Genomic DNA, 14,705 nt, shown 5'->3' with positions numbered 1-14,705 from the left:
CGGCCAAGTTTTGCAGTGTCTCTTCTGTTTAAGATCATATCCATTGGGGCCTGCGACTCTGTGTACAGCAGGAGTTGCAGGAGGCTTTCATTCCACCCACCCATCAGAGCAATCTGCTGCCAGGAGCACCATCTATTCATTGATTTCACTAATTTGCAAGTCCTGGCATTTATACTATTCGCCTCCATCATGTACTATGTCCAGAATTCATTTATTTATTTATTTATTTTCATCTTTCCTGTTGGAAAATGCCAACTTTTTAATTTTATTATTATTATTATTATTATTATTATTATTATTATTATTATTATTATTATTATTTGTGGGTAGGAAACTGGGTTCTACTTCTTCATGTCTTTCACAACTCTACCCCTGCAGAGGTTAGGCACACCTGTAGAGCAGTGCACAAAACAATTTCTGGGGCTCATACAGCTCAGGAATACAACAGTATTCTTGAATCAATATGCCAATCAATAATATATTGACATATCAAATATAAAGAAGGGAGTAAATATTCCACAGTCTCACTGGAGCTATAGGAAATGTCAGGCAAGCTAATCAGAGTTAATTCTGCACCGAGCCCAAAGAGCAGCCATCTGGTGGTGTGGCAAAAAGGTGACAGGAGAGGTGGACAACATTTGATGACCATGGACAGAAATGCATCAGTTGGAGGGGGACAGTTTGCAGCTTTATCTAATTCCTCTGCTCTGGGCAGCTCTTGCCCCATCAACAGATAGGCACAAAGCGTTGCCGAGTGAGACAGGCAAAGCAGATAAATGATAAATTACAGTGACTGTGGGTAAAGTGGTTACATGAACTGCATTAATGCATATTTATGCTGCTAAGCTTTGGATCCTCACTGCACCTTCAAATCTATGGATCCTGCTAACAGAAACTTCTGAGAATTTATTCCTGATAGCTATGGCAGAAAAGAAACACCACCTTTGTGTAAATGGGTGCTGGTCATCAAAAACAATACACAATAAATCTGCCCCAACCTCTGCAGTCATTTGATGCACAGCTTAAATGTCTGTGTACTTTGAACAAAACAGCCATACTCCAAAATGGGGCTCTTTCCTCAGATTTTCACTGCTTTTTTGGAGGGGGACGAGGAGGAAATATGATGAATAATTCTTGCTGCTGGAAAAAAACAAACAAAAAAAACCCCACTACACAGGGTAACTGTAACAGGGTCACAACAGGAATGGGAAGGTTGCAAATGAGATGGGAAGGCTGCAAATGAGACAGGATTCTTTCCCAGCAACCAAAAAAATCAAGATAGTTCTTCTCTTTTGTGCTGGGATTTGACCTCTTGTATTGCTATATTAATCCGTATATCTTGCAATGATGCCCATTGCTGCCCTATCTAACAGCAGCACAGCGTACAAAAGTCTTGTACACTATAAGGTGCTGGGTTTTTCCACGTCTGACAATTAACTAAAGCACCCACCATAGCAGAGCAGCTGCCTGAACTTCACCTGGGAGCCAATGGGGAGAAAGAGCCCTCGGGAGGAGCTCAGCCCTGCCAGGACTCCTGCCTTGGCACTATCACCTTCTTGACCAACATCAAGGATCCCTCAGCTATGGGACTAAAGCTGGGTGAGAGGGACACCACAGTCCTGGTCTGTAAGCAGATGCAGCACCTTCTGCCTGAGTCCATGGACAGGCAATGTCCATGGGAAGGCTATCTCCTCCTGTATGTTGGAAATTGTCACTCTGACACCTGTGTTTAATTGTTTTCATTGAGCCAGGCAGGCAAGAGGGGAGAGGGAGGATCCCCCTCCAGAGACCTGCCTGGTTTTGGGGGTGTAACGTGTCATCTGACTGCTAAATGCTATGAGTTGTGACCGGATTTACAAGAGTTCACTTTACTTTAGCTAAAGTCAGTCTTACCACATGAGATAAACCTCTCTTTACATCAACCGACCCTAGAAGTAGCCTCCAACTCTTGTAATAACAGACTATTTAGAATTACCACAGAGGCAGCCGGTGTTTGAAAATGCTCCATGAAACTTAGGGAAGCTGTATTAAAGAGAATTGGATATATTTGTTCTCAGCACCAGAGCCTTTCATGATTTTAATGAAAGAAAATACATCAGATTTCTTGATAGGGGCCCTCAGAGAGCCCTGCTCTATGCTCTGCCCAGTTATGCTTTCCTTTCAGTGCTCAAAGCAGCAGATTTGCAGAGTATCTTTATTTATTTATTTTTCCCCTGCAGTCACAGAGGAGAAAGAATTGGTATTTTGTCTCTCAAACAGTGACTGAATTTAGCTTCCAAATAGATCCTGGAGGTACACAAAATAAGTGATAAAAATTTTCCAGATAACACTCTGATCAGTTTTAAAATGTAAGAAGACATGTAGAAAGGACAGAACAGGACTAAAATGCCCAGTGAGCACCTCACTGCATGCTCTGTTGGGCCTCTGCCCATGGGCATAGTGCTTTTGCACACCTCGGGCAGGCAGAAGCCATCGTTGCTTGCTCATGCGCTGTCTCTGGGATGCACAACGTGCTCCACAAGTTGGTGGCACACTTCTTGGTCATTATTTCTCCATCAGCTCTGAGCAGGTCTGTGGGGACTCCTGCCTCTGCCTCCAGGTTGGTCCCTGGCTCAGGCTGCCATGTGCTTCTTCAGCATGACTGGATAATCCTGCTCATCCTTGTTACCGTTTTGGGCTGGATACTGGGCAAGATTACCACACGAGGCATGGCTCTGGGAGGGAAAACCAGTCTAGTTTTTGATGGTTCAACTCAGGAATTATGGACCTGAATCCATCCACCTTCAGCCATGTGTTGGAAGCAGTTACAGAGGTAACCTTGCAGTTTCAGGGACAGGGTCTGAAATAAGTGACCCTCCCGAACAGCAGTAATTTCCTGCGCAGATCTACCATGTCCACTAAGATCAATATTTGGAAGGAAGCATAAAACACCCAAACCATGAAAAAAACACAAGGCAAACCAAAGAAATTCCATGGAAATCAGAAAGCACATGAAAACACAGCAGTTTGCATGCAGGACAGGGCTCTCTCTGCCTTTGAAGTGAAGACAAATGTCAGAAAATAGTCAACCACTGGGCTTCTCAACTGTTGAGGATTAAAGAAAACTGAAATAGATAGATTCAGTTCAATCTGTTGTTGCATAGCAATATTCTTGCATTTACCGGGAGCTGCCGCCTTTCATCAAGTTCCTTTCGCCTCAGAAGAAAATAATTTTTGTTCGTATTACAGCAAGGTAGCGTGTGTGAAATACATTTGGCTGGGTGGAAAACATAGCACGTATTTGGTGAAAAAGTAAACGAGAGAAAAATAATTGTAATTTTCCTAAGAACATGGGGGTGGTGGTGGTGCAATAATGATTTGGCAGCTATTTTTTTCTCCTGGGCATGCATTTATTTGAGACCAAGCTACTAAAAAATGAGCGTTTGCATTAATCCTTAATTACTGTGCCTTTTCTCCTAGAGCAGCCTTAGCAACAGGAGCAGGGTCCAGAGCAGTCCCTCTGCGCTGCTCCTGCAGCCCAGCCCAGCAGACACAGTCTCCAAGAGCAAGACCCACAGATAAAGCAGCTGTGTGTGCCTGACCCCAGCACGAAGCATCACCTGGGAGCAGGGTGCGCTCACCTGGGGAAACCCAGCGTAGCTGGGGGAGCAACCCTGATGAGCAGCAGCCACCAGCTAACTCCCACCCCTCTGAATTCAGCGGGGTTTTGTCCTCTGCCTCCCTGGAGCAGAATAAAGCCCTTACCAAGCTCCTCACCAGGCTGCCAGAGGCACTGGTGCTGTTCTCACTAGCTTAGAAATCAGAGATGGAAAAAGATCAGCCAGGTCACCCCGTCCCTCCCCTGGCCAGAGTATTCCCGCAGAGCTTTTTCTATTCAGACCCAAGTGCCTCATAGCAACAAAAGCCTGAAGTGCATGAATCATACTGAAAGGGAGCAGAGCTGATCAACAGCAGCGACCGGCATAACGCAGGGACAAAAAACCCTCTCTGGATTTGCAGGAAAACATCCTTCCCACCCCAGCCCCCACTTTTTTTTTTTTTATATGTCCGTTTCTAAAAACTGCAGGGCCCGATCCCATGATTTTTAGTAGAAAAGCTTATGCCGTAGTTACTCACCGGCAAATGCCCTAGAAGAGGTGTAATGCTGTCAGACACGTAGATGATGCTCCCACCTGTGGTTACTGCGATGATGAAGCCATCTAATGCCTAAGGAAAACATACAAGCGGAGAGTGCTTTAGGAGGAAAGAGGGGTGTAAACAGCGTGTCTCGCTGCATGTTGATCAAAACTGTTTTACTTCAGCGCCGTGTGGTTATTGAGTTGTAGGAATGTTATCTCAAGTTGCAGAACAGTAATTCTCTGATTTTACAGTCTGATTTAACTTTTACAACGTTCTTTGTAGTCTAGTAAAACCTACTATTGAAGCAACAAAGGGTTCACAGGAACATTTCATGTCTCAGTTTTTAAATTAATCACACATTTTAATAATGCAAAATGACTAAGACTGGATCCCTTGGAAGTTATTAAAATGAACATTTGAGCTCTGTGTAAATATCAAAGGACGATGAAAGGATGCAGCCCTATCTCAAAATGGTAGTTCTCTGCAAAACCCATAAATCTCAGTTTGTATTAATGTAACGTTGTGTATGGCTGGGCTTTCATGTAAGTAAAAGCAATGCAAATGATCAAATAATCCTTAGCCTGCCTTTTAATTGAGTCATTTATTTTAAAGGTCATGGTATTGGATTACTCATTCAAAGAGAAATTCCCCCTTCTGCAGAGCTTCTTCCTTGCTTAGGTCCCACCTTGCGGTAAGCGCTCTCACACCCAGGACTGCAGTGAGTGACAGCGCTCTGCACGGCAATGCTTTCACTTCAAAATTAGTTTCTTCTTTATTCTGAGCCACCAGGATTTGAGCTAAATCTTGTTCAAAGTTAAATCTAGGTAGATTTCCAGATCTCGAGCTACATCTCACCTATTCTGAGCAGAATCACACTCCCCCCCAAAAATAAAAATAAAAAATCAAAGGCAATATTAGGTGCCCAGAGGTGATATCAAAACTTTCCCATTGCAGTTAAGGAGTCGCAGGTGAAGATCCCAGTGCCTTCAGGTGGAGCAGGTCTGTGTCCTTTCTGTTGGTTTGCTGGTGGCCCCGGGGTTTGTGTTGACTACCACAGCTGAACAGTAGAAGCGCCATAAGCATGATTGAAGCAGAAGAGGGTTTGGGTATGCTCCAGAGGAAATACCTGTTCCTAAGACAGGTGTATTGCTCGGCTGGGGTGGCATGGAGTTACAAAACCTGCCCGTGAATCCAGGAATCCCTCCAAGCAGGGCTAGCAGTTGATCCTGCGAGCCGCAGAGCATCCTGCTCCCCCGCTGACTTCAATAAGGGAAGGAATTCGGAGAACACTAGAAACGCTAATTGTTTCGTAAAAAAAGGAAAGCACAAAGCCTTGAATAAAGACACAAACATATGTTCCTTTTTCCAGAGAATGCTGAGCACCCACAACTATTTAAGTCAATGGGAATCTGCTGGTGCTACAATCCTTTGAAAAGCAGGTCAATAACTTATACCCCAGCAGAAGAGTGTGTGTTTAGCATCTCTGAAAACCCTCCAGCTGCTATAGTTAGTTTTATTTTGTTAATCTAAGTGCACAGGATATGTTTTTTTCTTCTTTAGTATAGTATATTCAAGCTGTTTTCTAAAAAGCATGATAGCTGTTAACCCATAGAAGAGAGCAGTGGTTTCACAAGGCAGCTGGATTGTGCATGTTACTATGGTGAAGGTTTTTCTTTCTTTCTTTTTCCTTTTTTTTTTTTTTTTAAATCAAGTCTTTATTTCATATCCAATGCAAATTATACAAAGTGACTCACATCAGAACTTTGTGGTAAAATCAAGTTAATGTATGCATACATGATTTTATTTTTATTTACTTGCAACTAGTCCTTCCAACACTAAGACGTCAGATCTCTCATCAGAGATTTCACTACTGCAACAGCTGTAGATGGACAAACAGATCCTAGTACCCACTCCTATACAATCTGATGACAGCCTTTTCATGGAGGAAGAAAACGCTGTTTTCAGGAAAGCTGCTGTATTATTACTGTGGTTAAATATGCTTTGATTCTTTTGAATCAACGCTTGAAAAATTCCTTCCCGTTTTTAATAACAGGACAGGAAAAACTTCAAGCAGTCTTGTCCAAATGCTAATAAAATAAGATTAGAGGAAAGGCAAAAAGAAGAAGCAAATAATGAACAGCTGGCTCAACAGGACATCCCGATACTCAATGTTATCATGAAGGGCATAGAAAATCACAGTCATAAGAAGGTGGCTTATAAGCTAGGAAACCAAAAGCAAGTGTTTTACTCTAAAACTGTGTGGAATCAAAAGTCAAGAGATTTGCCAGTGTCTTGCTTTCTGAGGGAGATGTTTTAATGCAAACTGAAGGAGTGATGTATATCAGGTTCCTGTGCACTGAAATGGGAGTCAGCGGTTGTGGGTGCAGCGTGAGCAAAGCGTCCCTCAGCCCTGAACCTGGGCGTCCCATCACCGCCAAATGCAATGGCTGAGGGAGGGGGCTCGGCAACCTCTGCCTGTTTTGGATGGGAGATGATCATTGTTGAAGAAGGTTCTGGCTGTTACCAGGAGCGAAAAATACATTTTAGCAGCTCATTTGCATTTCATCTCGAACGTGCATAAACGCCATTGAGTCACCTCCCTTCAAATCACAGCTAGTGTTAAAAGCACCTATGGTGTAATTTAAAGATAATTTAAAACCTATCATTGCAAAATAACCCTGCTCCCTATTAGAATAAAAAGTGTTTGATAAGGGCCTGGAAATTCGTTACAGAGGTAGTATTAACCGCATCAAGCCAGCAGGAGCTGTCAGTTTTTATCTGGTTGGACAGCACCTAGCACTAAAAGGACGTGACACTGCTGCTTTTTAGGTGCTACTCTTGCATAAATATTAGGCAATAATAATGCATTACGAGTACAGGAGAAAAACTGCCGCCTGCCCTTTCCCTCACCTCTAGTTGTAAAAAACAAAATGCAAAGTGTGCTTTGAATCCCCCTTCTGGATTGCATTTCTTGGAGCCCCATCTGCACCTCTGCAGGCTGCGGCAGCACGGTGCAATGGTGCCGCTGGTACAAGGGTCAAAAGCACCATCATGTGCCAGCTCTAACCCCTGGCTGACGTGACGGCTTTTCTTGATGGTCAAGTACCTGGATAACTGAAACTTGCCCTCTTGGAACTGCCAACCACACTTTGTTCCACAACGGCTAGACAAAATGAGCAAAGCTACACGCATGCTCACCTCCAACATCAGCTGGGTGAATTCTTCGTTGCTGAGGAATGAAGGCTTCCAGTCCTGCTGAATTTCAGAAATCTCCGTCTGTGCCGAGACTTCTAGACAAATAAAACATTTCATTTTTTTAGAATTCAAAGAAAATTATATCTTGCAAGACTATATGTAAATTGCTGAAAAGATAGAAATCACCTCTATATTCAAAAATTGCAGTTTTCAAGCACAGGTTTTGCATACAGAGTGAGAGAATAATGACTGTCTAAGCTGGGCCCAAATCTGAAGCATTTTCTCTGTTTTTACTCAGCTCAGCTTGAACTGAGAGCTGTGGGAGCTTGTATTCACCTAGCCATTGGCCTCTATCAGCATTGTTTAGGGATTGATCAAAAGATAAAAACAGTTTTCAGAAAATTAAAATTAAGACAAGGATCGGCATATGCCAAATTGGTATTTACAATTTGATTTTTCCAGATTAGGATGCCAGAGAGCTAGAGTTCAGCCTGCAGCTACTGTACCAAATGAGAAGCAGCAGGAAACATTCAGAGAAGCCCCAAAGCTTCACAGCCCCAAACAGCAAATGAATTTCTCCATTCTCCAAAATACGTGTGATATCTGGGTGTTGGTGCCAGCCTTGCATGGTGCTGCTGCCCCACTCTCTACTGTGGAGAAGGGATGGAGCACCGGTGTGTCATCCCAAATCCTGTCTGGAGGGGGTCTCCTGTACTCATGCCCTCATGGGCATCCTCCATGTCCTCCGTGAGCTCATGGAGGATGCCCACGAGGATGACCCAGCTGTTGGCCAAGCCTGGCCAGCAGCAGCCAGTGGACACCTAGTGCCTGAGAGCTTTCCATGGAGGAGTGTGGGCACGCCGGCGTGACGCATCATGTGTTTGCAGTGAAACCTGGCACCGTACCAGGGAGATCTGGGTGCACTGTGTTAAGCCGTTTCCTCCAAAAAAAACAGTGACTTGTGTTAGCTTTACCCGAGCAAGGCATTACCAGACTTGTCAGACGACGTTATGGGGGCAGATATTATAATTTAGGGAGGCTGGCACGGGTTTTGTTCGCTGCTCACTCTGCTTCTCCAGAAGTGCTTCCTCATTCAGCGCTGGTAGTGAGGGGATGCTGAGAGCAGCCTGTCTTCTCCTTTCAGTGCTGCCTGCTAATTAATCCTATTGATTAACACTTACAGAGCATGTAATACCCAATGCTCCCTATTCTGAGCACACAGGCAAACTGGCCGGAGAAACGAAAGTGGCTGAATGATATTAAAGATGGTAAATTTATAACAGTGCCTGTGCATGTCATCTCCTAGAGATAAACGAAAGCCTTCGCCTGAGCTTTCTGAGTGGCATGCAGCTTGTTCAGCTCGCTTTCTGTGCTGCTGGGGGCTGTCACAGGCAGCACAGCGGCTCGGCACTGCTGGGATGGTTTTACAGGGAGATTTTAAAACCAGGCGAAGGAAAAAGAGCGATCAGCCCCTGTAGGACTTTTATTATGTAGTCTCAAAATAGAGGATGCTTTCGGCAGGGCCATAGCTTGGAAAAGCTGATATACACAAAACATCAACTGCTGGAAGAATTACTGGAGATTTGGGAGATTCTGTGGATTATGAAGAAAGAGACTGTTTACGAAACAAAAAAATCTAAAAATTGACCCGTTCCTCTGGTATAAGTAAAATCTTGGTTTAGCCTACTAAGTGAAAGGGAAATATGACTGAATAAACCAGATCCAAACTATTCTGAAGATAATCAACTTTAAACTGTGATGCTTTGTATTATATTGTGTGACTACTAATCTAGTTTAAAAATAGACAATATTTACTGTTTTTAGCAAGTGCACAAAACCAGTCATAGTTTGACCCAATTGCTGTGAAAGGATTTGTGACTGTTAGATTTCTTTTACCTAGTTTTTCTTCTAGAAATGAAGTGCCTTTTGGCGTAAATTATTTAGGCTATCAGCTGCACTTGTCTACAATGTTTCAAGCCTTGTGCGATTGTTCTTTGCCTGGCTCTTATAATTGGACATATTCACATTTTCCTTTACTCTGCCCTGGGCAGCTAAAAAAAAATATATGTTATTACTGTCTCTTTTTAATAGGTATATACAATTATCAGACTTTGAGATGTCCTAGTCATGCCCTCCCATATAAAATCACCTAGTCTATGGCAAAAATAAAATCATTTAAAGAGAAACTTTGCTCTAACAACAGAATCACTATAATTATTTCCTCAGCAAGTTTGACATTTGCGACTCCATTATGTTGGGAGTCATGATACAAGAGTTTTTATGTTCTTTTCCGTTTCCCCCGGAGCATCTCCAGGGTGGGAGATGCCCGATGAGCAAAGGCGAGCCAGCTGATGCTGACGAGAACCTTCTCTGCTTTGAGGGACCAGGGACATTCCCCACAGTCACCTGCTGAAACCTCATCTTCTCCCTCAAGGGAGCAGGGCAAGAGGGCCCCATTTTAAACCAGTGCCCTGATTTATAAAGAAGAAGCACTTCGGCTGTTTTTTTTTTTTTTTTTTTTTTTTTTTTTTTTCCTGCTGGAAGATGTTAAATGCATCGGGGAGCCTGCTGCGTGTGCTTCTCAGACCTACTGGAAACTAGACCAAAGGGACTAGAGCAGCAGGGGCAGAAATGCCCTCTGCGGTGAGGGTGCTTTCTAAGACACTTCACTGTCCCCACTCTGTGCATTTTAAAATAAGCTCCTGGTTTTCCAAGGCCAAACTTGACCATTGCAACTGCACAGTGCGCAAATGATGTGAGATAGCTTTCTGCTTGGGCAGGCCAGGTAAAGCATGTCAGCTACCTATGGATGCAATTTGCTGACACCGACTTCAAAAAACCGGGGCTTTTCTGGTCTGAATCTTCTGCTCTCTGTGGAAGTTGAGTCCCACACAGTCCACTGAGGAGCAGGGGGCTGATCAGATTGCTTCCTGGCACTTTTATCTGGAGAAGCTGAGGTGAATGCTTTGTTCTTCTGCTCAATATGGCTATTTTCAAGGAAGGGAATCTCCCCTCTGGCCCCAGACCCCTCTCCCCAAAGCATCTCTCTTCTTCACATATGCTGCAGGGCATTGCTGCCTCAGTTCCTGACATTTGTCCCCTCCCCTAGCAGGTTGAGAGCCATTCTCAACTAACGAGCAGCCGAAGAGATAGATTTGGGCAGCACTGTGCCTGCAAATTATCTTTTTAGAAGCTATGAGATAGAAAAAAATATACCTTACATTGGCACTTTTAGGCCCCTTGAGCCATTTTGATAATCACTGAAGAAAACAATATTGTAATGCCGTTTGGCAAGCGCGTGACGAGCTGCAGGAACTCTTACCATTGTGTTTCTGCAGAAAGCCAATGACTTTTTCCAGCACAGTAGTTTTGTCCATTTTGCGAGTGTTGCCTGGAAGCATGGAGCTGAGCTCTTTGATGAGAACATTGAACTGATCACGCCTCTTCTTCTCAGACTTGTTACGCGAAGCCCTGTAGACAGGGAAAAAAAAAAAAAAAAAGGATGAGCAGAGAGAAGAAAAATCCTCATGCACCTCCTCTTTGCAATGTACACACATGGAAATTAGCTTGCTGCGTGCCTCACCATGTGAAGATCTGCGCTGGCCTCTAGCAAAGCTGCAGAGACAAGTAGGAGGCAACGGTTCCCACCTCCTGCTCTTGTCTCCAGGCCCCTTTCAGAGCCCAGCAGAGAGATGCTCGCCCCTCTGTGCTGCCTCTGGATGCTGTTTGGACAAGCCTATCAGTCAGCATTAGGCCTGCAGGCGAAGGAGCTCTGTCTGTCTCCTGGGCGCACACAGCATCTTGAAAGTCCACACAAAGCAAGAGGAAACAGGGCTGCTCCAACACTGTCAGTTGGGCAAACCATTCGTAAAGGAGAAGAGTGGAGACTGGTTAAAATGTGGGGCATACCCATCTGTGCAGTTTTAAGAAAGAGAGAGAGAGACCCCAGTCCTGCAGCTCAGCCACTGCACTGGAAAGGGGTCCACCTAGAGCAACCTGCCTAGGTTTGCACAGGTCCTCTCTCTACGTCTAAGTTGGGTTATGGAGAGCCATGGGGCTGTTGCCTCCAAGTCATTCAGATCAAGGACCTCAGCAGAGGCTGCTGCAGCTGCCAGCTGGTTCATGTGCCACCTAGCTCAGTCTCCTTTCCAAGGTCGTGAGGGCAAGGATGTGTATCCAGACCTGGGGGCTCAAAAGTGCTAGCAGGGGTCCCCTTCTTGCCCATGTCTGCGTGGCACTGGGCAAATTGCTTACGGTCATGATGGCCCAACTCCTTAGGTGTAAAATGGGGACTCCGCAACTTTCTCTGCCAGTCCTGACTGTTTTGATTGCTGACTCCTCAGAGAAAGCCTACTTCTGCTGCTGTATTTCAAGAGCTCGTAGAAAGAAAGGACCCGACTTCATCTGGGGTGTTTTGGCACCTTCATAATATTATCATTAATCTGTTGATCATCTTTTCAGATTTTTCAGTGCACTTTTTTATTATTTTTTATTTTTATTTTTTCTTTTTAAATATATATCAAGCTATACACAAGGGAAGGTTTCTGAATGGTCCCTATGAATACGACGATCCCTCTATGTGGAGGGTATCTCCTGGACTTCTGTAGCCATGCAAAAATAGAAATAAATACGACCCAGAAGGTTTGTTTGTTCTTCTGAAAGGTCCTCAAGCAGACAATATTTGCTTTGCTAGTTACATAAAGATCTAAAAATCTGGTTGCATGTAGGCAGGAAAGGAAAGCCAAGAGGTCGGTTCTCCTTCTGAGTGTCTCGGTCCCAGTTAAATCTGCTGTACCTTGTAAGGAGCTCTGTACACATGCTGGTGAAAATCAGAGCAGAATTTAGCCCGGCATTTACGTCCCCCCAGGGACCAGTATGGCAATAAACATTTTCAGCAGAGAAATCACTGCAGAGGCTTCTGGATGTTACTACTGACAGAGGGGTAATTTTTGTTTGTCTTGCTCTCAACCCTGAACACACTTGTAGATGCACTGGATGGAAGCCAATGCTTGATTATTTTACAGCACGGAACACAAGAGATTGGGTGGATGCTGCCTGACTGATTCCAGCCTGCTCTTATTACAGCGCAAAAGGCTGTCAGAACAAGATGTGAAAAGCTCCATCCTTATCCTATTTCTGTACAGTTCAAGGGGACTTAAAGAACATCAACATTTTGCTTCCTCATAATTCAATCCTCAGTTCATTTTAAGCTCAAAGGGTCTTGATCCTCCTAAAAATAAAATAAAGAACCAACCATCTATAGGGAAAATGTTGCTTTGCCAAAATATAAAGATGCTTTGACAGAAATGTAAAGTATCTATTTTTAACACTTGAATTTTATTCACAAAGGAAATAAAAAACCTCCTCTAGTGGAAATAACTCTACCAAGATCTGAATCGATGATCGCAGTTAAATTTATAAAAGAGAAAAAACCCACAATTAGGTCATCTAAACTATCCCTGTACAGTTGTAAATGCTTTTGTTCAGTCCAGTTGTAAATGTCTTAAATAATGCAGTTTTCAACACTTCCCTTGGAAGATTATTCCCTCGCCTTGTTTACTTCACTGCTAGGGCATATCATTTACAGTAAGCCAAAACAGTCTGTGTCTTAATTCCATACTGTTTGTCCCAGTTCTCCTCCCTCCTCGCTACTCCGAAAAAATATATGGCATATCCAAGGGGAAGAAGGAGACACGGTATGAATAAAATCTGGATTTTTAGTGAATACAGCTAAAGGCAATACAGGACAGCTTGAATTCAAAAAGATCAAAACCACCAATTTAAAATGTGTTCTCAATAGCCATTTTTATTCTTGTATATTTGCTGCTTATTGTCTTAAAGAGAGGCTGATACTTGTTGAGTAGTAGCTGTTGCACTACGCTGATTTACAATGAAATGTGACTTTACACTAAATTTCACATTCCTCTTTGCTGTCCAATGGGTTATATAATTAGAATAGAATAGAATAGAATAGAATAGAATAGAATAGAATAGAATAGAATAGAATAGAATAGAATAGAATAGAATAGAATAGAATAGAATAGAATAGAATAGAATAGAATAGAATAGGATGTTCTAAACATCTTGAAGAGGTCTTTAATGCTGCCATGTTTGGGGCCATCATATCCACATTTTAGTGTTTGGAATGAGGTTAGGGAGTCAGGCAGCACAGAACAGGGCTCAAAATAACCAGTATCCTGAAGGAAGAGCTGTGCAGCTCAGCCGAATAAGAAACACTTGGCCCAGAGGTGAGAATGCAGATGCCTGTCCTCGGGAGAGGATGGCCACTCTTCTCAGCATGGGCGGGATGTCTGGATAATACAGACTGTATGTGCCTAATAAACTGAAGCTGATAGCAAATGGGGGGAGCTACTCACACTTCTCACTTGAGATACCCAGCTCCTGGCCTGGGAACACCCTCAGTGAGTTACGTCCAGAAAATTCCAGTCTCACCTACTTTTTACTCAAGAAATGGAAGAAGAGAGCAATTTTCCTTGCATTTTTTTTTGCCCCCTCTTGTCTTTCTCCACTTAGAGGGACCCATTCCTCATGCTGAATAGAATAAAACAGACTCTGTTTCCCCTACATCGCAGACAAGATGAGAGCCCTTAGTTTTTAGAGCACAACAGAATAATGTTCAGCCAATGGCTTCTCCCATGTTTGACTTTCTTTAAAGCTTTGGAAGAAAACATTGCAGCTTTTAAACGAATCTTAATGGTTCTAGTATACTATAGTAACTTTAGACTGTTGTGAAGCCTCTCATGCTTTTAAACGTAATTTCCAATTCAGATTTATTTCTAAATACCAAAATGTACTTAAATTATGTTCTAAAGAAGTGATTTCCCCTTTACATTTTAAAAGTTATATATTTTTTTTATTCTACCTTTGAGGAGACCTGCCCCAGGGCACGACAAAAATTCCCTCCTCGAACAAGCGGCACGAAAATCACACCAGATGGTGATGACAATCGCCGATCGTGAGGATATGCCTTATCCTATTTTTGTCCTCTCTGTATTCATTTAGCGCATTTTTTCCTCAACAATGCTAATATCTTGAAAACAGGCAGGACTTAAGCGTGCCAAGCGGTGATGCTTGATTGCAGGTGCTGGCTGCCTCCTGCTCACCACCTCCTTGACCCCAGGTGCCCGCACCAGCATCCTACACTCCTTGGGGCCCCGTGCACTCTCTATCGGCTGCTGTTGGCCCAGGAGCATGCACAAATTAGAGGTAAGAGCAAAGGAGAGCGGTTAAGCTTGGTAGCGGCGTGTGCTGACCTATATTGGTGAGAAAAAGCTGCAGGGAGGGAAGAAGCGGAGAAGGAATCAAAGGAGATGAAACTGGATCAACTAGTTGTGCCTGGACTGGAAATACTCTCATTAGGGGGAACCAAG

The 14,705-nt window shown here is 43.5% G+C and overlaps 1 protein-coding gene across 5 annotated transcripts in view; it reads right to left on the bottom strand.

The window, feature by feature from the left end:
* Positions 1-14,705, bottom strand: part of NPAS2 (neuronal PAS domain protein 2) — a 101,183-nt gene that overhangs the window by 36,091 nt on the left and 50,387 nt on the right. For all 5 annotated transcript variants that reach the window (XM_080601568.1, XM_080601569.1, XM_080601570.1 and 2 more), the window contains 3 exons: positions 10,637-10,785; positions 7,318-7,409; positions 4,117-4,206 (listed from right to left, as the gene is read on the bottom strand). In XM_080601568.1, the coding sequence (XP_080457694.1) occupies positions 4,117-4,206; positions 7,318-7,409; positions 10,637-10,785 (331 nt within the window). The remainder of the gene's footprint in view (positions 1-4,116; positions 4,207-7,317; positions 7,410-10,636; positions 10,786-14,705) is intronic.

Source organism: Anser brachyrhynchus, assembly GCF_964034855.1.
Source record: "Anser brachyrhynchus genome assembly, chromosome: 1".
Lineage (NCBI taxonomy): Eukaryota > Metazoa > Chordata > Aves > Anseriformes > Anatidae > Anser > Anser brachyrhynchus.
This window is presented reverse-complemented; position numbering and strand designations above follow the sequence as displayed.